At 46.2% G+C, this 22,813-nt stretch overlaps 1 protein-coding gene across 1 annotated transcript in view; it reads left to right on the top strand.

The window, feature by feature from the left end:
• LOC136573224 (cytochrome P450 2A4-like) overlaps nt 1-22,813 on the top strand; it is a 58,678-nt gene that overhangs the window by 12,957 nt on the left and 22,908 nt on the right. Inside the window, exons 2-6 of the mRNA XM_066574509.1 lie at nt 2,817-2,979; nt 3,109-3,261; nt 5,033-5,193; nt 5,346-5,522; nt 13,824-13,965. Of these exons, the coding sequence (XP_066430606.1) occupies nt 2,817-2,979; nt 3,109-3,261; nt 5,033-5,193; nt 5,346-5,522; nt 13,824-13,965 (796 nt within the window). The remainder of the gene's footprint in view (nt 1-2,816; nt 2,980-3,108; nt 3,262-5,032; nt 5,194-5,345; nt 5,523-13,823; nt 13,966-22,813) is intronic.

Here is a 22,813-nt window from a genome sequence, read left to right as displayed (position 1 = left end):
GTCAGAGGTAGCCCAACTAAGGAGCTTTTTGGGTTTTTTTTTGGTATAAAAGACAGGCTTATATAGTGTGCATATCACTTTTCCTCTATAAGTGGCTGTGTTGGCCGTACGCTGAACGTCAAATTCACTGCAGACACAGACCGGTGTAAATACTCATGGAATTGTTTGCTTACACTGCTTCGCTGAGAGAGGTATTGTAAGGCAAACTCCAGGCAGAAAAAAATAGTAAGGAAGGCAGCAAACAGGCCTAACTGCAATACTGATGGACTAAAACTCCCACCAGACACCCAGTAAAATTTAAATGGTGAAAGGTAGCCCAACGAAGGGGCTTTTTGTTTTGCTTTTTTAAAAGAATACAGGCTGTATAGTGTGTATACCACTTTCCCTCTATAAGTGGCTGCGTTGGCCGTACGCTGTGCATCTCAAATTCACTGCGGACACAGACCGGTGTAAAGAATTATGGAATTGTTTGCGTACACTGCTTCGCTGAGAGCAGTATAGTAACGCAAACTCCAGGCTGAAAAAAATAGTAAGGAAGGCCGCAAACAGGTCTAAGTGCAATACTGATGGACTAAAACTCCCATCAGACACCCAGTAAAATTTAAACGGTGAAAGGTAGCCCAACGAAGGGGCTTTTTAAATTTTTTTTTAGAATACAGGCTGTATAGTGTGTATATCACTTTCCCTCTATAAGTGGCTGCGTTGGCCATACGCTGTGCGTCTCAAATTCACTGCGGACTCAGACCGGTGTAAATAATTATGGAATTATTTGCGTACACTTTGTTGCTGAGAGCGGTATTGTAATGCAAACTCCAGCCAGAAAAAAAATATACGGAAGGCTGCAAACTGGCCTAGCTGTGCAATAGTGATGGACTACAACACCCACCAGTCACCTTGTAAAATTCAGACGGTCAGAGGTAGCCCTAAGAAGGTTTTTTTTTAAAGAATACAGGCTGTATAGTGTGTATATCACTTTCCCTCTGTGAGTGGCTGCGTAGGCCGTACGCTGTGCATCTCAAATTCACTGCGGACAGAGACCGGTGTAATTAATTATAGAATTGTTTGTCGCTGAGAGAGGTATTGTAATGCAAACTCCAGGCCAAAAAAAATTAGAAGGAAGGCTGCAAACAGGCCTAACTGCAATACTGATGGACTACAACTCCCACCTGTCACCCTGTAAAATTCAGACGGTCAGAGGTAGCCCTAAGAAGGGTTTTTTTTTTTGTTTTTTTTTAAAGAATACAGGCTGTATAGTGTGTATATCCCTTTCCCTCTGTAAGTGGCTGCGTAGGCCATACGCTGTGCGTCTCAAATTCACTGCGGACACAGACCGGTTTAATTAATGATGGAATTGTTTGTCGCTGAGAGAGTTATTGTAATGCAAACTCCAGGCCGAAAAAAATTAGACGGAAGGCTGCAAACAGGCCTAGCTGCGCAATAGTAATGGACTACAACTCCCATCAGACACCCTGTAAAATTCACACAGTCACAGGTAGCCCTAAGAAGGACCATTGGGGTTCTTGTAGACAGGATTCTACACTACCACTGTCCCTATCTTAGCAGCACTTTCCCTATACTCAGTATAATTGACTGCAGACTGAGAACGCTATAGCTGTAATGGCCTGCACAGCCCGAGATGAAAAAAGAAATAAAACATTTGTGCAAAACTGCTCCAAGCAGCCACAACAGTAATGCACACAGTCAGATGTGGGCCTAAGAAGGACCGTTGGGGTTCTTGAGGACAGGAACCTACACTAACACTTTCCCTATAGCAGCAGCAGCACTCTCCCTGATCTCTCCCAGTGTGTGTCTGAGGCGAGCTGCAGGCGAGACTGCTTTAAATACTCGGCGGTCAATTGATCTCGCTAGCCACTCACTGGAGGGGGGTTGGAATAGGGCTGGAACGTCAGAGGAGGAAGTTGTAATGCCTTCCCTGCATGTCTATTGGCCAGAAAATGGCGCTAAAGATGCAGGAAAGGAAATGGAATTGACTCAAGTACCGCGTGGTGCTCGGCTCGAGTAACGAGCATCTCGAGTACCCTAATACTCGAACGAGCATCAAGCTTGGACGAGTATGCTCGCTCATCACTAATTAGGGTGGGTGCAGTGACTTCGGCTCCGACCCCAGTGTATACCGACACTGTCAGCAGGCGAGACATGGCTGATGAACTATCGATGACCTATCCTGATTATGGTCATCAATAGTATTTTTGTGGGAAACCTCTTTCTTTTTTTTTAACTATTTTTATTGTAGCAATTTTTTGCATGGGAAACCCCTTTAACTGACTGTTGGTTGTTAATAGTTTGCCCAAAAATGTGTGGCTATTAACAACCAATCAGTTCACATTCAATTTGTTTGGTAGCTGTGCCGAGTGCATGACGGTGGGTGTTCTGCCATGACCCCAGCTTACCTCTACACTGTCTTCTCCTCTGCTGCGGATGTGCCAGCCGGAGCGCCGGCACAAATGCACAGTAAAGAGGACGTTGTGCCGTCGCTACGGTGATGACACGGCTCCCGTGACCATTCTGCAATGAGGATTGCAAAATAGCTGCGGAACGGACGGCTTCCATTGACTTCAATGGAAGGCCGCCATGCGTAGCTCGGACAAAATCGCAGTATGCTGCGATTTCTCTCCCAGGAGCGGAAAATCGCTATGGATTGCCGTTCATGGGCAGGAAATCGTGTATTCTCATAGCATGATCAGATTCTCTAGAGTTGGACTGAAACAGTCGTTGAAGGTGACTGGTTTAGCTATTTTTCTATTGGGTGTGTTCACATATAAAACTCTGCAAACTTCCACCATTCTTATTTTCAGCTCAGTGAGAAGTACGGTGATGTGTTCACGGTCTATCTTGGCTCCCGTCCAGTTGTGGTGGTCACTGGGTACAAGCTTGTGAAAGAAATATTTCTGGACAAAGGTGATGATTACCTAAATCGAGGTGACTTGCCAGCCTTTGATGCCTTCTACAAGAACTATGGTAAGAAAAACCTGTCCATCTTGACAACTTTTAATTCCTTTTGTGCATATTGATAACTTAATAATTTATATGATTATATTATTTGATTAGTTAATCGAGTAACATTCATATGTGATTTTTGTATGACAGGCATCGCCTTTACTTCGAACATGAAGAGATGGAGAGCTCTCAGGCGCTTTTCTCTCATAACTCTGCGAGATTTTGGTTTTGGTAAGAGAAGCACAGAGGATCGCATTCGTGAGGAGGCCTACCATTTGGTCGCAGCTCTAAAGAATACCAAAGGTTAGTATAGAAATTTCCAAATCAGAGAAGGTGAGTGAGAAGAAAATTGACCAAAATGTTAATATAAAACATTGTATAGTCACTACATAGAGTCCCTATGGTTTAATACTATGCAGATACAGGTACTCCATATGTTGCCATAAGGTGCTTCTGTGTGGCTACATATTATAGAGGGTTTTTTTCCATAGCAGCAAGGCTTTTTTAGATAGACAAATATATAGTATTACCTAGTAGTGTTTCTATAGGGGTCACAGCTGTTGCAATTACAACTTGGCCCATAAGCCTGGGGGGCCAGAGGTTCTGCTCACCACACTAGCACTGACTGGTGGTCACTGTTTTGGAAGCTTCAGATCTTATATTTTCTGTCTCCCCTCAAAACATGCCACTGGCACCAGGCAGAATGTGTGGCCTGCATCCTTCCTTTTTCATTCCTCTAGTGTTCTCTAAGGCACCAGAGTGGAGAAGGCAGAGGAAGATAGAAGATACAGGCTGCACATCCTGCCAGGCACCAGTGGTGCATCCTATGAAGAGGCAAAGAATATAAGATCTGAAGGTGCCTGGTGAACTCTTGGACCAGAGAACTACCATTATACTACTCTGTAGAGAACTAAAAGGGACTGCTATAAGTAGTCTGTGAGGGCAGTAAGAGGGGGAACATTACATTGAAGGGCACAATTAACTTGTAAGAGGCTTAAAGGGGTTGTCCCGCGCCGAAACGTTTTTTTTTTTTTTTCAATAGCCCCCCCGTTCGGCGCGAGACAAACCCGATGCAGGAGTTTAAAAAAAAAACGGATAGTACTTACCCGAATCCCCGCTCTCCGGTGACTTCTTACTTACCTTGCGAAGATGGCCGCCGGGATCTTCACCCACGGTGGACCGCAGGTCTTCTCCCATGGTGCACCGTGGGCTCTGTGCGTTCCATTACCAATTCCAGCCTCCTGATTGGCTGGAATCGGCACACGTGACGGGGCGGAGCTACGAGGAGCAGCTCTCCGGCACGAGCGGCCCCATTCAGAAGGGAGAAGACCGGACTGCGCAAGCGCGTCTAATCGGGAGATTAGACGCTGAAATTATACGGCACCATGGAGACGAGGACGCTAGCAACGGAACAGGTAAGTGAATAACTTCTGTTTGGCTCATATTTAATGCACGATGTATATTACAAAGTGCATTAATATGGCCATACAGAAGTGTATACCCCCACTTGCTTTCGCGGGACAACCCCTTTAACATCAGCATGTTATTTTAGTGCACCATGGAGGGCACAAATAGGGGCACTATTATGGGGGCACAAAAGGGGAATTTTAAGTGTGCATGAGCACTATCACTTTGTGAGGCACAAAAGAGGGAACTATTTTACTGTGGCACAAGGATAACATTATTTTGTGGCAGGTACATTGGGATAACTATTCCTTTGTGGATAACTGAGCTGGTCCAGCCTTAGTTTTAGTCTGCCTGTGTAATAGAACAACAGCTCAGAGACAATATACTGTAATATAAGTGTACTGAAAAAGTCTTCATTAGGTCACATGTTCAGCTGTCTCTAGGGCACTAAACAAAATACAAAAAACTTTATTTAAAATGTAAAAAGTAAAAAAAAACTTCCCACATGAGCAGGAAGTGTTGTCATTGAAACACAAGCACAGGAGATTTGCAACTTAGCTTCTGCATATGAGTTTGCTCATAGTAAAATCATAAAAAGATCTGTTGGTCAGATATTTCTGTAATTTTACAATCAATCATATTATCCATTATTAATCCTCCTCCCTAGAGTCATTTTTCGATCCTCGGCAGTATCTCAGCAAAGCCTTTTACAACGTTATCTTCTCCATCATGTTTGGACATCGCCATAACTATGAGGATGAAGAAATTTCTACTATTATGACGTGTATATATGAAACATTTTTGACTATCAGTTCACCCTGCGGGCAGGTAAAGAGAAAACACTTATTACAGCTGTTTTTACGATTCAATGAATTGAGTTTATTTTTTTTTTTCGGGTGCAGTTTCATTAAACATGCATGCAAATAATTTTTCTAGCTGGATCAGTAAATTCCTATTATATTTATCTGTTTTCATCTCAGATATATGATATGTTTCCTTGGATAATGAGTTTCATTCCGGGGCCTCACCAGAAAATAAATAAGCTCTTCAAGAAACTTATTCAGTATGTTGATAGCAGGGTGAAAATCAATCAAGAGACTTTGGATCCTGAAAATCCCCGAGACTATGTTGATGCCTTCCTCATTAAAATGGAAAAGGTAAATTGGTACAAATTACATTATTATGGAGTATCTATTAGAGATGAGCGAGCACCAAAATACTCGGGTGCTCGTTACTCGGGACGAATTTATCGCGATGCTCGAGGGTTCGTTTCGAGTAACGAACCCCATTGAAGTCAATGGGCGACCCGAGCATTTTTGTATTTCGCCGATGCTCGCTAAGGTTTTCATGTGTGAAAATCTAGGCAATTCAAGAAAGTGATGGGAACGACACAGCAACGGATAGGGCAGGCGAGGGGCTACATGTTGGGCTGCATCTCAAGTTCACAGGTCCCACTATTAAGCCACAATACCGGCAAGAGTGGGCCCCCCCCCCTCCCAACAACTTTTACTTCTGAAAAGCCCTCATTAGCATGGCATACCTTAGCTAAGCACCACACTAGCTACAACAAAGCACAATCACTGCCTGCATGACACTCCGCTGCCACTTCTCCTGGGTTACATGCTGCCCAACCCCCCTCCCCCCTGCACGACACAGTGTCCACAGCGCACACCAAACTGTCCCTGCGCAGCCTTCAGCTGCCCTCATGCCACACCACCCTCATGTCTATTTATAAGTGCGTCTGCCATGAGGAGGAACTGCAGGCACACACTGCAGAGGGTTGGCACGGCTAGGCAGCGACCCTCTTTAAAAGTGGTGGGGCGATAGCCCACAATGCTGTACAGAAGCAATGAGAAATCCAATCCTGTACCACCTCCATCAGGAGCTGCACACGTGGGCATAGCAATGGGGAACCTATGTGCCACACACTATTCATTCTGTCAAGGTGTCTGTATGCCCCAGTCAGACTGGTAATATGTACCTTAACAGTAACCGCGTTGGTGGTAATGTGGTGGTGACTGCGGACCTAGTAGCACGGTTGTATTTTGTTGGTTTTCGGAATGTGGCCAGGATTAAGTGGGCCGTGGCGGGGGGATGGTGGGGGGGCTCTCTTGTTGTGTCGGTAAAGGTGAAATTCTTGGACTGCCACCAGACGAACCAATGCAAAGGCATTTGCCAAGAATGTTTTCATTGTTGGAGGAGGAGGGGGATGTTTTTGAGGCACTACGTGTCCTCTCCACGTGTCCGTGGTTATATGCACCTTAACAGTAACCGCGTTGGTGGGAAATGGCCTCGCCGCCATCATGTCTTTGGGAAGCCTCTGTTTCCACACCCCAGAGACATACCATTAGCAGCGGTATAGGCAGAGCCCAGAATTCGTAACATTTCAGCCGTAGCATTAGGACAGGCCCCACTAACATATCACTAGCAGCATTATAGGGGGAGCACAGTATTAGTTCCATTTCAGTAATAGTAGCACTCAAGACAGGCCCCAGTAACAATTCCGAAGCCGCAGTATAGGAGGAGCATAGTCTAAGTTCCATTTAAGTAATAGTAGCAGCCTACACAGGCCCCAGGAACAATTCCGAAGCAGCAGTATAGTGGGAGCGCAGTCTTAGTTCCATTTCAGTAGCTGCAGTATAGCCAAGGCCCAAGTTACATTTATGTAGCTAAAGTGTAGGCCAACCCCACACACCTTTCTGTACCATGAGTGCAGGCGAAGAACATAGAAATTGCTATGATTACACTGTAGGTGAGGGCCCCAAAAAATTGGTGTACCAACAGTACTAATGTACCTCAGTAAAAATTGGCCATGCCCAACCAAGATGGCAGGTGAAACCCATTAATCGCTTTGGTTAATGTGGCTTAAGTGGTAACTAGGCCTGGAGGCAGCCCAGTTTAACGAAAAATTGTTTCAAGTTAAAGTTCCAACGCTTTTAAGAGCATTGAAACGTATAAAAAATTTTTAGAAAAATTATATGAGTGAGCCTTGTGGCCCTAAGAAAAATTGCCCGTTCAGCGTGATTACGTGAGGTTTCAGGAGGAGGAGCAGGAGGAGGAGGAGGAATATTATACACAGATTGATGAAGCAGAAATGTCCCCGTTTTGGATGGTGAGAGAGAACGATGCTTCCATCCGCGGGTGCAGCCTACGTATTGCTTAGGTATCGCTGCTGTCCGCTGGTGGAGAAGAGAAGTCTGGGGAAATCCAGGCTTTGTTCATCTTGATGAGTGTTAGCCTGTCGGCACTGTCGGTTGACAGGCGGGTACGCTTATCTGTGATGATTCCCCCAGCCGCACTAAACACCCTCTCCGACAAGACGCTAGCCGCAGGACAAGCAAGTACCTCCAGGGCATACAGCGCTAGTTCAGGCCACGTGTCCAGCTTCGACACCCAGTAGTTGTAGGTGGCAGAGGCGTCACGGAGGACGGTCGTGCGATCGGCTACATACTCCCTCACCATCCTTTTACAGTGCTCCCGCCGACTCAGCCTTGACTGGGGAGCGGTGACACAGTCTTGCTGGGGAGCCATAAAGCTGTCCAGGCCCTTAAAGACTGTTGCACTGCCTGGGCTGTACATGCTGCTCGATCTCCGCACCTCCCCTGCTACCTGGCCCTCGGAACTGCGCCTTCTGCCACTAGCGCTGTTGGATGGGAATTTTACCATCAGCTTGTCCGCCAGGGTCCTGTGGTATAGCAACACTCTCGAACCCCTTTCCTCTTCGGGAATGAGAGTGGGAAGGTTCTCCTTATAGCGTGGGTCGAGCAGTGTGTACACCCAGTAATCTGTAGTGGCCAGAATGCGTGTAACGCGAGGGTCACGAGAAAGGCATCCTAACATGAAGTCAGCCATGTGTGCCAGGGTACCTGTACGCAACACATGGCTGTCCGCACTAGGAAGATCACTTTCAGGATCCTCCTCCTCCTCAGGCCATATACGCTGAAATGATGACAGGCAAGCAGCATGGGTACCGTCAGCAGTGGGCCAAGCTGTCTCTTCCCCCTCCTCCTCATCCTCCTCATGCTCCTCCTCCTCCTCCTGAACGCGCTGAGATATAGACAGGAGGGTGCTCTGACTATCCAGCGACATACTGTCTTCCCCCGGCTCTGTTTCCGAGCGCAAAGCGGCTGCCTTTATGGTTTGCAGGGAACTTCTCAAGATGCATAGCAGAGGAATGGTGACGCTAATGATTGCAGCATCGCCGCTCACCACCTGGGTAGACTGCTCAAAGTTTCGAAGGACCTGGCAGATGTCTGCCAACCAGGCCCACTCTTCTGAAAAGAATTGAGGAGGCTGACTCCCACTGCGCCGCCCATGTTGGAGTTGGTATTCCACTATAGCTCTACGCTGCTCATAGAGCCTAGCCAACATGTGGAGCGTAGAGTTCCACCGTGTGGGCACGTCGCACAGCAGTCGGTGCACTGGCAGATTAAACCGATGTTGCAGGGTGCGCAGGGTGGTAGCGTCCGTGTGGGACTTGCGGAAATGTGCACAGAGCCGCACACCTTTACGAGCAGGTCTGACAAGCGTGGGTAGCTTTTCAGAAAGCGCTGAACCACCAAATTAAAGACGTGGGCCAGGCATGGCACGTGCGTGAGGCTGCCGAGCTGCAGAGCCGCCACCAGGTTACGGCCGTTGTCACACACGACCATGCCCGGTTGGAGGCTCAGCGGCGCAAGCCAACGGTCGGTCTGCTCTGTCAGACCCTGCAGCAGTTCGTGGGCCGTGTGCCTCCTATCTCCTAAGCTGAGTAGTTTCAGCACGGCCTGCTGATGCTTGCCCACCGCTGTGCTGCCACGCCGCGCGACACCGACTGCTGGCGACGTCCTGCTGCTGCTGACACATCTAGATTGCGAGACAGAGGTTGAGGAGGAGGAGGAGAAGGAGCGTGCTTTAGTGGAGGAAGCATACACCGCCGAACATACCACCACCGAGCTGGGGCCCGTAATTCTGGGGGTGGGTAGGACGTGAGCGGTCCCAGGCTCTGACTCTGTCCCAGCCTCCACTAAATTCACCCAATGTGCCGTCAGGGAGATGTAGTGGCCCTGCCCGCCTGTGCTTGTCCACGTGTCCGTAGTTAAGTGGACCTTGCCACTAACCGCATTGGTGAGGGCGCGTACAATGTTGCGGGAGACGTGGTCGTGCAGGGCTGGGACGGCACATCGGGAAAAGTAGTGGCGACTGGGAACTGAGTAGCGCGGGGCCGCCGCCGCCATCATAGCTTTGAAAGCCTCCGTTTCCACAACCCTATACGGCAGCATCTCAAGGCTGATAAATTTGGCTATGTGGACGGTTAACGATTGAGCGTGCGGGTGCGTGGCGGCGTGCTTGCGCTCCAACACTTGCGCTAGCGACGGCTGGACTGTGCGGTGCGAGACATTGGTGGATGGGGCCGAGGACAGCGGAGGTGAGGGTGTGGGTGCAGGTCAGGAGACGGTAGTGCCTGTGTCCTGAGAGGGGGGTTGGATCTCAGTGGCAGGTTGGGGCACAGGGGGAGAGGCAGCGGTGCAAACCGGAGGCGGTGAACGGCCTTCGTCCCACCTTGTGGGGTGCTTGGCCATCATATGTCTGCGCATGCTGGTGGTGGTGAGGCTGTTGGTGGTGGCTCCCCGGCTGATCTTGGAGCGACAAAGGTTGCACACCACTGTTCGTCGGTCGTCAGGCGTCTCTGTGAAAAACTGCCAGACCTTAGAGCACCTCGGCCTCTGCAGGGTGGCATGGCGTGAGGGTGCGCTTTGGGAAACAGTTGGTGGATTATTCGGTCTGGCCCTGCCTCCACCCCTGGCCACCGCACTGCCTCTTGCAACCTGCCCTGCTGCTGCCCTTGCCTGCCCCTCTGAAGACCTGTCCTGAGTAGGCGTTGCACACCAGGTGGGGTCAGTCACCTCATCGTCCTGCTGCTCTTCCTCCGAATCCTCTGTGCGCTCCTCCCTCGGACTTACTGCCCTTACTACTACCTCACTGCAAGACAACTGTGTCTCATCGTCATCGTCCTCCTCACCCACTGAAAGGTCTTGAGACAGTTGCCGGAAGTCCCCAGCCTCATCCCCCGGACCCCGGGAACTTTCCAATGGTTGTGCATCAGTGACGATAAACTCCTCTGGTGGGAGAGGAACCACTGCTGCCCAATCTGAGCAGGGGCCTGAGAACAGTTCCTGGGAGTCTTCCCGCTCCTGAGCATGTGTCATTGTAGTGGAGTGAGGAGGCTGGGAGGAAGGAGGAGCAGCAGACAGAGGATTCGGATTTGCAGCACTGGACGGCGCAGAACTGTGGGTGGACGATAGGTTGCTGGAAGCACTTTCTGCCATCCACGACAGGACCTGCTCACACTGCTCATTTTCTAATAAAGGTCTCCCGCGTGGACCCATTAATTGGGCGATGAATGTGGGGACGCCAGAAACGTGCCTCTCTCCTAATCGCACAGCAGTCGGCTGCGACACACCTGGATCAGGAGCTCGGCCTGTGCCCACACCATCACTTGAGCCTACGTGTCCTCGGCCGCGTCCACGTCCTCTAGGCCTACCCCTACCGCTCAGCATGCTGTATTACCAGTGATTTCCAAGCCAGGAAAGAAATTGGCGCAAGCCTGCAGCCAAAATAGAATTTTTTTCCCTTGTTTTTCAAAGGACAAGCCACACTGCGTGTATTCAATGAATACTACTAAGTTTAATAACTGTGTTGTGGCCCTGCAAATGTGTCAGAGAACTGCAGTGATGCAAAGTTATTCGCTACAGCAGATCAGGGATTTCCCATGCAGGAAAAAAATTGGCGCAAGCCTGCAGTAAAACGTAGCTGGCTGCGTCTGATTTTTTTTAACGTTCTGCACGCAGCACACACGTACCCAGAGCCCTGAGGACTGTCAGAGGCAGGCGAAATAGAATTTTTTCCCTTGTTTTTCAAAGGAAAAGCCACACTGCGTGTATTCAATGAATACTACTAAGTTTAATAACTGTGTTGTGGCCCTGCAAATGTGTCAGAGAACTGCAGTGATGCAAAGTTATTCGCTACAGCAGATCAGGGATTTCCCATGCAGGAAAAAAAAATTGGCGCAAGCCTGCAGCCAAAATAGAATTTTTTTCCCTTGTTTTTCAAAGGACAAGCCACACTGCGTGTATTCAATGAATACTACTAAGTTTAATAACTGTGTTGTGGCCCTGCAAATGTGTCAGAGAACTGCAGTGATGCAAAGTTATTCGCTACAGCAGATCAGGGATTTCCCATGCAGGAAAAAAATTGGCACAAGCCTGCAGTAAAACGTAGCTGGCTGCGTCTGATTTTTTTTAACGTTCTGCACGCAGCACACACGTACCCAGAGCCCTGAGGACTGTCAGAGGCAGGCGAAATAGAATTTTTTCCCTTGTTTTTCAAAGGAAAAGCCACACTGCGTCTATTCAATGAATAATGTATGTCTTCTGGCCCTGCCTACACAATTCTATTCCTGTAGTATTAATGCCGGGTGCAATGGTCTGCACAGCCGGTTTTGAGAAAAAAAAAAATATATGCAACACTGCTAACAGCAGCCTGGACAGTACTGCACACGGATAGATGTGGCCCTAGAAAGGACCGTTGGGGTTCTTGAAGCCTACACTAACTGCTAACACTCTCCCTGCCTAACCACCACTTCTGTCCCTATTGCAGGGCGCAATGCTCTGCAGATCCAATTTTGAAAAAAAAAAAAAAATACAGTGCTAACACAGTACTGCACACTATTAGATGTGGCCCTGAGAAGGACCGTTGGAGTTCTTGAAGCCTACACTAACTCCTAACGCTCTCCCTACAGCAGCTCCAGCACGATACCACTTTCCCTCAGCTAACTCACAAGGCATCTGAGCCGAGCCGCGGGAGGGGCCGATTTTTATACTCGGGTGACATCAGATCTCCCCAGCCACTCACAGCAGGGGGGTGGTATAGGGCTTGAACGTCACAGGGGGAAGTTGTAATGCCTTCCCTGTCTTTCAATTGGCCAGAAAAGCGCGCTAACGTCTCAGAGAGGAAACTGAAAGTAACCGGAACACCGCGTGGTACTCGTTACGAGTAACGAGCATCCCGAACACCCTAATATTCGCACGAATATCAAGCTCGGACGAGTGCGTTCGCTCATCTCTAGTATCTATACTTCTATTGGATCATTCTATTTTAGGAAGCTTATACATTGTATATCAATGTGCTGGGTCGGTGACAACACCTGGCAAACCCGTGAAGGGGCCCACTGAGCCTCGAGAGACCCACTCAGAGGTAGACTTGTTCTGTGCTTACTCTTTGAAATTATTTGCATCTCTTATCTTTGATATACAGATACAACTGACTATGACAAACAGCACTGTACAAAGCTGAGTGCTTTCTGTTTTGTCACCTGGGGCTCTACCTGTAACTCGGGTGGCCCGATGATGTAATTGTATTGTCTATGTCATTCCACATGATCATGGTCAGAAAGGGCCAGAGCAAAGGGTGGAGGACACACTGAGATTGTAATAGAGATGAGCAAGTATATTATTGTATTGCCTAGGCAATTGAGGTCTTCTTAATTGCTCAGAGGACACACTGGAGCTTATAAATAACTCAGAGGGCACAGTGGGCCTATAAATGACACAAGGGGCATTGTAGATCCTTCTTAGTTACTTAGGGGGCACAGTGGTGGATACAAATGAGTCAAAGGGCATTTGTGAGGCCTATAAATAACTTGCGGCAAAGTAGGACCTATAAGTGACTCAGGGAGCACAGTGGGGTCTATGAATAAATTGGGGCACAGTGGGGCCTATAAATTACTAAAGGAGCAAATGGGTATTTACATGACTGAGAGGGCACAGTGGGACCTTATCAAATTGTCAGGGGGCACAGTGGGGCCTGTAAATTACTTGTGGCACAATGGGGCCTATAAGCAACTCAAGGAGCCCAGTGGGCCCTGTAAATGACTCAGAAGAAACAGCAAGGGGACTATTACCAAAGAAATGTGACTGTGAAGTCCATTTTAACATCCAGCTAATAACAAAGTGTTCTTCAGCTGGGCCCCCCAAGTAAGTAGCTGTTATCTATGTAGAAATCTGACAGCAAGGGCTCTCGCACAAGCATTTTAATATAGTGCACTGCACGCATATCTCCCGCAGTATGCAATGTATTGCGTACATGCTGCATGCCAAAACCCCCATGCATTAACTTGGCATGTATGCGTGTGTAATGCGCACCAAGATAGTGCATGCTGTGATCTTTTCTGAGTGCTCATTTCGTGCATTGTGTGCAAGAAGCACAATTGAAAGTAATGTGAAGATTAGTACAGCGCATTACGTGTGCAAAACCTGCATTCATAATGCACTGTAAAAAATGAAATTCAAGGTGCCTATTCAAGTCAATGGATTAGCTCATTGGAAGGATGTATGCCAACTAATGTCTGAAGTATACGGCTTGTATTACGCATAAGCAGTTAGAATAGTGATGGTATCTTCTTTTTTTTACATCACCAGGAGAAAATTAACCCAAACAGCGAATTTAACATGAAAAATCTACTGACCAGCACTCTCCAGATATTTTTTGCTGGTGTGGAGACCATAAGCACAACCACAACCTATTCTCTATTAATTCTCATGAAATACCCGGATGTCCTAGGTAAGTGAGGCATTAAGTTCTTTCCCTATAAATGTTATCAGCAAAACATAACATTAACTTGTAGCATCCAAAACATAGTCCTAGTAGCAAAGACCTAGTGGGTATATCTTGGTCCATTAAAGTATAGGTAAAGAAAAAACTACCACTGCGCTCGTGTTGGGGTCCTTCATACTCGTCCCCAAATAACAATCTAATGAAACTCAATACATAGTCCCAACCCTTTATTTATTAAACAACTAGCTTACCCGTCGCGCGTTGCTGCGAAGGCAGACATACATACATTTGTTTTTATATATATAGATAACAACCAATCACAGCGCAGCTTTCATGTTACCTCAGCAGTATAAGAAATAGCAACCAATCACAGCGCAGCTTTCATGTTACCTCAGCAGTATAAGAAATAGCAACCAATCACAGCACAGCTTTCATGTTACCTCAGCAGTATAATTTATAACACCCAATCACAGCACAGCTTTCATGCTACCTCAGCTTTATAATATATTACAACCAATCACAGCGCAGCTTTCATGTTACCTCAGTATAATATATAACAACCAATCACAGCCAGCTTTCATGTTACCTCAGCAGCATAATATATAACACCCAATCACAGCGCAGCTTTCATGTTACCTCAGCGGTATAAGAAATAGCAAACAATCACAGCACAGCTTTCATGTTACCTCAGCAGTATAAGAAATAGGAACCAATCACAGCACAGCTTTCATGTTACCTCAGCAGTATAATTTATAACACCCAATCACAGCACAGCTTTTATGTTACCTCAGCGGTATAAGGAATAGCAAACAATCACAGCGCAGCTTTCATTTTACCTCGGTATAATATATAGCATCCAATCACAGCACAGCTTTCATGTTACCTAACTCACAGATGATATCTGAGTGATGTCCATTTTATGTATTGCCCACTTGACTTGATTGGGCAAGTCTCATTCATAAAACATACTAGCTTACCCGTCGCGCGTTGCTGCGAAGACAGACCTACATACATACATACATTTGTTTATATATATATAAATAACAACCAATCACAGCGCAGCTTTCATGTTACCTCAGTGGTATAATATATAACAACCAATCGCAGCACAGCTTTCGTGTTACCTCAGCTTTATAATATATAACACCCAATAACAGCGCAGCTTTCATGTTACCTCAGTATAATATATAACAACCAATCACAGGTCAGCTTTCATGTTACCTCAGCAGTATAATATATAACAGCCAATCGCAGCACAGCTTTCATGTTACCTCAGCTTTATAATATATAACACCCAATAACAGCGCAGCTTTCATGTTACCTCAGCAGTATAATATATAACAACCAATCACAGCGCAGCTTTCATGTTACCTCAGTATAATATATAACAACCAATCACAGCGCAGCTTTCATGTTACCTCAGCAGTATAATATATAACAACCAATCACAGCACAGCTTTCATGTTACCTCAGTGGTATAATAAATAACAACCAATCGCAGCACAGCTTTCATGTTACCTCAGCTTTATAATATGTACCACCCAATCAGAGCGCAGCTTTCATGTTACCTCAGCAGTATAAAATATAACAACCAATCACAGCGCAGCTTTCATGTTACCTCAGCAGTAAGAGAAATAACAACCAATCACAGCGCAACTTTTATTCTGCCTCAGCAATATAAAAAATAGCAACCAATCACAGTGCAGCATTCATTTTACCTCAGCGGTATAATATATAGCAACCAATCACAGCACACCTTTCATGTAACCTCAGTAGTATAAGAAATAGCAACCAATCACAGCACAGCTTTCATTTTACCTCAGCATTCCCAATATCCAGCAATTGTCTTGCGAAACGTTCGGCGGATGCATCATTTTGTAGTTGAACACGCATCCCGTTGCTCGTAATGCCTTTTTCTTTCGTGCTTGAGATGGAAATCGAATGATCTGCGTCTGGGGGGCATAACTGTCGACGATGCTCGCACGCGCACCACCTATCATAGGATAGATGTACTATGCCAGAAACCTTTGCAGGAGTGTACTCAACAACTTCCCAAAGTTTAATGGCGATCGGATGAATGGTGTAGTAATGCATAAAGGACAAACAGACATACATTGATATATATATATGACATCAGGAAGTGAGAGAATTAGATTCCGTACGTAAAATTTGGATGCTAATTCTTTTGTGCTTAGAATTGAATAATCGAGTTGGGACTAGAGATGAGCGAGTATACTTGCTAAAGGCAATTGCTCGAGCGAGCATTGCCTTTTGAGTAGCGGCTGTCAGCAGGAGGGAGCAGGGGGAGAGAGGGAGAGAGAAATCTCCCCTCCTTTCCGCCCCGCTCTCCCCCGCAGCTCCGTGCCCGCTGCCGGCACCCGAACCTTCCGTCTCAAGCGGGGAAGATACTCGCTAAAGGCAATGCTCACTCGAGCAATTGCCTTTAGCGAGTATACTAGCTCATCTATAGTTGGGACCCATTAGCTTTTCCTATTTATGAGATAATCAATGCTCTTGCCAAATTTCAAGTTTCTATGACATCCGGAAGTAAAAAAGAATTAGATTCTGTACGTAAAATTTGGACGCTAATTCTTTTGCGTTTAGAATTGAATAATCAAGTTGGGACCCATTAGCTTTTCCTATTTATGACATAATCAATGCTCGTGCCAAATTTCACATTTCTATGACATCGGGAAGTGAGAGAATTAGATTCCATAAGTAAAATTTGGATGCTAATTCTTTTGCGCTTAGAATTGAATAATCGAGTTGGGACCCATTAGCTTTTCCTATTTATGACATAATCAATGCTCATGCCAAATTTTTAAGTTTCTATGACATCGGGAAGTAAGAGAATTAGATTACGTGCATAAATTTGGACGCTCATTCTTTTGTGCTAGAATTGAATAATCGATTTGGGACCCTGTTACTTTTCCTATGTTGGACATAATCTATGCTCATGCCAAATTTCATGTTTCTATGACATCGGGAAGTTGGAGAATTAGTGGCGAGTCAGTCAGTCAGTCAGTGAGTCAGTGAGGGCTTTCATCTATATATATATAGGGCGGCGCGGGGTCCCCTGGTCAGCGCGCGCCGCTCCGGCTTCGGCTCCGGCGTCCTGGAGCTCTGACGGTGGCCGGTGGGCGGCGGCGTGGGCGTGTCCACCCATAGGGCGTCGGCCGCACTCCTCCACCTCTCTTGTGCAGTGGTGGGGGAGTTGGCTCTTCCCTCCTCCGCCCCTGGGCGGAGTCCTGTAGTCATAAGGCTGGCAGTGACCTGAGCTCACTGCCAGTTATTGGTTCTGTCAGCTCCTAGTCAGTCCTGTCTGCAGTTCGTCTCAGTCAGTTCCCTAGTTTGCTCGTCAGCTTCCTTTTCCAGCTTTGCCTAGTGCTCAGTATTTTTCTGCTTGGTCACTCCATCTGCCTTTCCTTGTCGGTACTCTGTCCCCCGTTAGTTAGGTTCATCTAGTGTAGTCGACAGGTCCCTAGCCAGGGTAGGGACCGTCGTCCAGTTGTCCGCCTGGGGTTAGCCAGGTCGAGGCAAGTAGGCAGGGACAGTGGGGTGTGGTAAGTTCAGGGCACCCCACCTGGCGCTCGGGGGTCAGAGTGCCGTACAATATATATAGATAGATAGCAAACAATCACAATGCAACTTTCATGTTACCTCAGCAGTATAATATATAGCAACCAATCACAATGCAACTTTCATGTTACCTCAGCAGTATAAGGAATAGCAACCAATCACAGCACAGCTTTGATTTTACCTTAGCAGTATAAGAAATAGCAACCAATCACAGCGCAGCTTTCATGTTACCTCAGTGGTATAAGAAATAGCAACCAATCACAGCGCAGCTTCCATGTTGCCTCAGCAGTATAATATATAGCAACCAATCACAGCACAGCTTTCATGTTACCTCAGCAGTATAAGAAATAGCAACCAATCACAGCACAGCTTTCATTTTACCTCAGCATTCTCAATATCCAGCAATTGTCTTGCGAATCATTCGGCGGATGCATCATTTTGTAGTTGAACACTCATCCCGTTGCTCGTTTTGCTTTTGTGCTTGAGATGGAAATCAAACGATCTTTGTCTGGGGAGCATAACTGTCGACGATGCTCGCACGCGCGCCACCTATCGTAGGATAGATGTACTATGCCAGTAATCTTCCCAGGAGTGTACTCAACAACTTCCCAAAGTTTCATGGCGATTAGATGAATGGTGTAGTAGCGCAAAAAGGACAGACAGACAGACATACATTTCTTTTTATATATATAGATGACATCAGGAAGTGAGAGAATTAGATTCCGTATGTAAAATTTGGACGCTAATTCTTTTGCGCTTAGAATTGAATAATCGAATTGGGACCCATTAACTTTTCCTATTCTTGACATAATCAATGCTTGTGCCAAATTTCAAGTTTCTATGACATTGGGAAGTGAGAAAATTAGATTCCGTACGTAAAATTTGGACGATAATTCTTTGGTGCTTAGAATTGAATAATCGAGTTGGGACCTATTAACTTTTCCTATTCTTGACATAATCAATGCTCGTGCCAAATTTCAAGTCTCTATGACATTGGGAAGTGAGAAAATTAGATTCCGTACGTAAAATTTGGACGCTAATTCTTTGGCACTTAGAGTTGAATAATCGAGTTGGGACCCTTGAACTTTTCCTATTTATGAGATAATCAATGCTGAGGCCAAATTTCAAGTTTCTATGACATGGGAAGTGAGAGAGGTGGTGGCAATCATGGAAATCGAACGATCTACGTGGGGGGTCGTAACCGTCGACGCTCGCACATGCGCCATTTATCATAGCATAGATGTACTATGCCAGTAATCTTCCCAGGAGTGTACTTAACAACCTCCCAAAGTTTCATGGCGATCGGATGAATGTTGTAGTAATGTATAAAGGACAAACAGACACGCATACAGACAGACAGACATTCAATTTTATATATATAGATAACCGAAGTCCAGTTTACAAAACAAGTACAAAACTTGGGATGTCGTATTGAGTTCCATTAGATTGTTATTTGGTGACGAGTACGAAGGACCCCAACAAGAGCGCAGAGGCAGTTTTCTCTTTACATATCCTGGTTGTTTCTTTCCGATCTGGTTAATTCTTATGAGGCATCTCTGACTGCTGCTCTCCATGACATGTGGTTCGTTGGAGGACCTACAAGAAACCATTGCTGAGCTTACCAGGATATTCTGTGCAAAAGGGTACCTTGCCTATTGGGGTTCCCGCTTAGCACCAGGTGAGTTTATCCTGCTTTACATTTATTATTGAGATTTATACATAAAGGCGCTGACCTCTATATTTTGTCTTGGTCCATTAAACAAGATCCGCTTGCTACTGTCTCACATACAGATCCAAATGACAGTCACTAAGGTTGGAAGTTATGGAGTCCATCCATGTCACTACTACCCTCTAAGGATCTTTCAAGATTTACATGATCACAGTATTGCTGAGTCCAATCCATTTTTTAATATTGCAGTAACCTATTCCCCCCCCCCAACTTTCTTTTACCTTCCCCCCAACTGCACTGCTTGGCCCCAAATAAAACAAAGACACTTCAGCTCTTTGAACAATTTTGGCCATAGCAGCCAATTTATTAACACAAAAAAACAAATTTAACTATAATGCAATGAGTGTAGGTCCTGAAGTCCCAAACAATCTGACGCTACATAAGGACTCATGCCCACGGCCATGACAGGCTCTGCAAGCGGAATACTGCAGCGAAGTCTGACACGGCGCCCCCCAAAGACCCTATACTCACCTCCCAGATCTGCTGTGCGAGCCTCTCATGATGTGCCGGCGTGCATTCGCAGTACAGCGTATGACGCGCCTGCTGTGTCATATGACACGGGCGGCGGTGGGTGGGGCGTGTATTCATGCTATACTTCTGCTGTGCTACAGCAGAAGTATAGTGTGACGGCCGGCTTCCATTGACTACAATGGAAGCTGGCCACGCATATTCCCATGGCAAATAGGACATACTGCGGGTTATTTCACACTGTGGAATTCTGCGGTAGAATTCCGCAGCGTGAACATTCAGCTATTAGGTTCAATAGAACCTAATAACTGCGGTGTAATGCCGCAGATTTCTGTCGCATTTAATGTGGCGGAAATCCGGCCATGGGCATTAGCCCTAACTGTACTGAGTATAATGCTTACCCCCAGCTGACACCTCAGGTTTAGGGGCATCACTCTTCTCTAGGGACCCCCTCTGGCCCCCAAAAGCGCCAGGCAACATAGGTTATCCAGAGCTGTATAAAACAATGAAGGGGGGCCATTCTCCACATGACTCCCCACTAATTATACAAGGACCTGCCACCCACCACTGTGTGTGCACGTTGACCCCTCAAGGATGAGAGGTGCCTCATAACAGTAAAGCTCTCTCCAAACCTTCCTGAATAGCAAGTGCTCAGAGATCAATTCCAATCGCATTTAAGTGCATGCCATCCACCAACCAATAGTTGCCTTCCCCAGACTTTAAGTCTACTTGCCGTACGGCCACCCCCTTGTACCTGCCACAAAATTATAGATGGCTCTAATTTTACTCTGGCCTTGTTTAACCTCTTCACTGAAAGCACGTCATGCCAAGTTATCCGAGGTATGATTTCAGACCACACAATGACTACCCCAGGGAAAAGAGACCACAAACATAAATGATCAAATTTAATATCTCTGATGAGTACTCTAAAAAGTCTGGCCCCAAAATTGTTGTTCCTAACAATCGGGAGGCCTGTCCAAATCTTGCAAGCAGTTAAATTCAGACTGAACTCAACCCCAAATCATACCTCTGAAGCCAAGCCAATGAACAACTGCCATGCTGCTGAAAAATCTGAGTTGTCTACCGTTTGGATGCAGCCTTGCTCTTTCTGTCCCCCAACCTTCCCCCAGTGAAGGGAGTGCCCAAAAATCAAAATCAGCGTCGGCTCCTGTTCTAGAATGAAACAAGACAATTGTACTCTCCATATGGAATGAATGCACTCCAAAATGTTCTTCGGCCGAACTCAAAGAGAATAAAACACTCTTAAAATAAATTGATATTGTAACATGAATGACCCATCCTCATGACATAATAGGGGGCCCTGTCCCACCAAACTCAGCACTTTGTAGGCTGTTAGGCAGTGTACTGGGCGCATTTCCAATCCGGTAACTTTACTCAGCTCAACCTGCTGACCATCCCCCCAAAAAATCAGTTTTTGAACGACGCAGACAAAGTTTAACTCTATCTTCGTAACAGACCACATTCTCCTCCAGAAAAAAAACACCCAGCTGACACCAGCTGACCCAAGCGGAATGCCCCAAAGAACGCTAATGAAAATGCCAAACAAAACAAAATAGCTTTAAGGTAAAACAACAGAGCCCCCTGTACACCATCACCTAACTTTTCAGTAAAGAAAAGGAAACTGCATAAGCCGGCCTCTTCTAAAACCTTTCAGAGCCTGAAGGATAAGGAAATCCTTGGTGGCAACCCTAAACCCCTGAAATTTAAAATCAAACGCCATGGCTGACACCAAGCAATTACCTTTGCCACAGACCAGCCCACCGTCGACACTTGCCCAGTAGGTAAAACATAGCCCCGGTCCTATTCTTGTCCATAAACATGTCACCCAGTGACCCTGTCCAACTGTCCCAATCCACCTCATATGCTGCCCATGTACCAAATGATTACGATGCTCGTATTAGATGTCCTGCTACTCCTTGACCAAACTCCAAAGATGAGGAGGGCAAGGAATCCCCTCCGGCTCTGCCTCTAGCACCAGTAAATGGAAATGTTCCCACTGCAACCAAGAAAGAGAATCCGCAATTACATTCTTCACCCTCGACACATGTGCCATCACCACCCACATATTTAGTGATAGACAATACAGCACCAGGTAACGAATAAGCCGCACTACAGAGTGAGAAGATGCTGCTAGAATATTAATTGCCTGCAATACCCCCAGGTTGTTACAGTTGAAGCACACTTTTTATATCCCAAAGCAAGTCACCCCAGATCATCATTGCCACTACAATGTGGAAGAGCTCCAAAACCACTAGGTTCTTAACCAAACCCAAGGAAATCCAAGTCGGGCCACTGACCAATGCGCCATTGTCCCAGGCAAAAATGCCAAAATTAGTACTGCCAGCTGCGTCAGTAAACAACGCATGAATCAAAATTATTGATTGCGTCTTCTATCTCCAGGGAATGACCATTGTATTGTACTAGGAATTCCTTCCAGACTTCCAAATAGCCCCTATGTTCTTTGGTCAACCAAACATAATGGTGAGGTACAGATATCCCGGCTGTAGTTGCAGATAACCAACCGCTAAACACTCTTCCCATAGGAATTATCCTACATATGAAACTAAGCTTGTCTAGCAAGGGTTGCAACTCTCTTGAGGGTATATTTTTAAGTTGTCTAGCCCTGAAAACCCCTTTCTGCAACAAATTTATCCGCTATTAGGCAGCATTCCATTTTCTTGGTATCAGTGGTGATGCCCAGAAATTTAAGACACTTAGAGAGCCTTCCATTTTTTCAGGGGCCAGAAAGATACTTAAGTGGTGAGTAACCCATTGTGCGGTCAATAGTAAGGAAAGGCAAATTGGAGAACCCAAGGGGCCCAGGCAGAATAAATCATGAATAACCGATCCCCGCTATGTCGCAGATAACTCATTCCAAAAAGGAACTGAAGGCTTTGAAATAAGCAAATGAGATCAAACACACCATAGGAAGGCATGATCCATGTAGTAAAGGCCCTCCTAATAGAACCCCAAAAGCCTATGCTATCAGGGTTAACCTGGAGTAGCCAAAAGGCTGACTTAATATCCGTTTTTGCCAGTGGGGCCACTTTCCTGCAA

The sequence above is a fragment of the Eleutherodactylus coqui genome, chromosome 7, assembly GCF_035609145.1.
Source record: "Eleutherodactylus coqui strain aEleCoq1 chromosome 7, aEleCoq1.hap1, whole genome shotgun sequence".
NCBI classification, from domain to species: Eukaryota; Metazoa; Chordata; class Amphibia; order Anura; family Eleutherodactylidae; genus Eleutherodactylus; species Eleutherodactylus coqui.
This window is presented reverse-complemented; position numbering and strand designations above follow the sequence as displayed.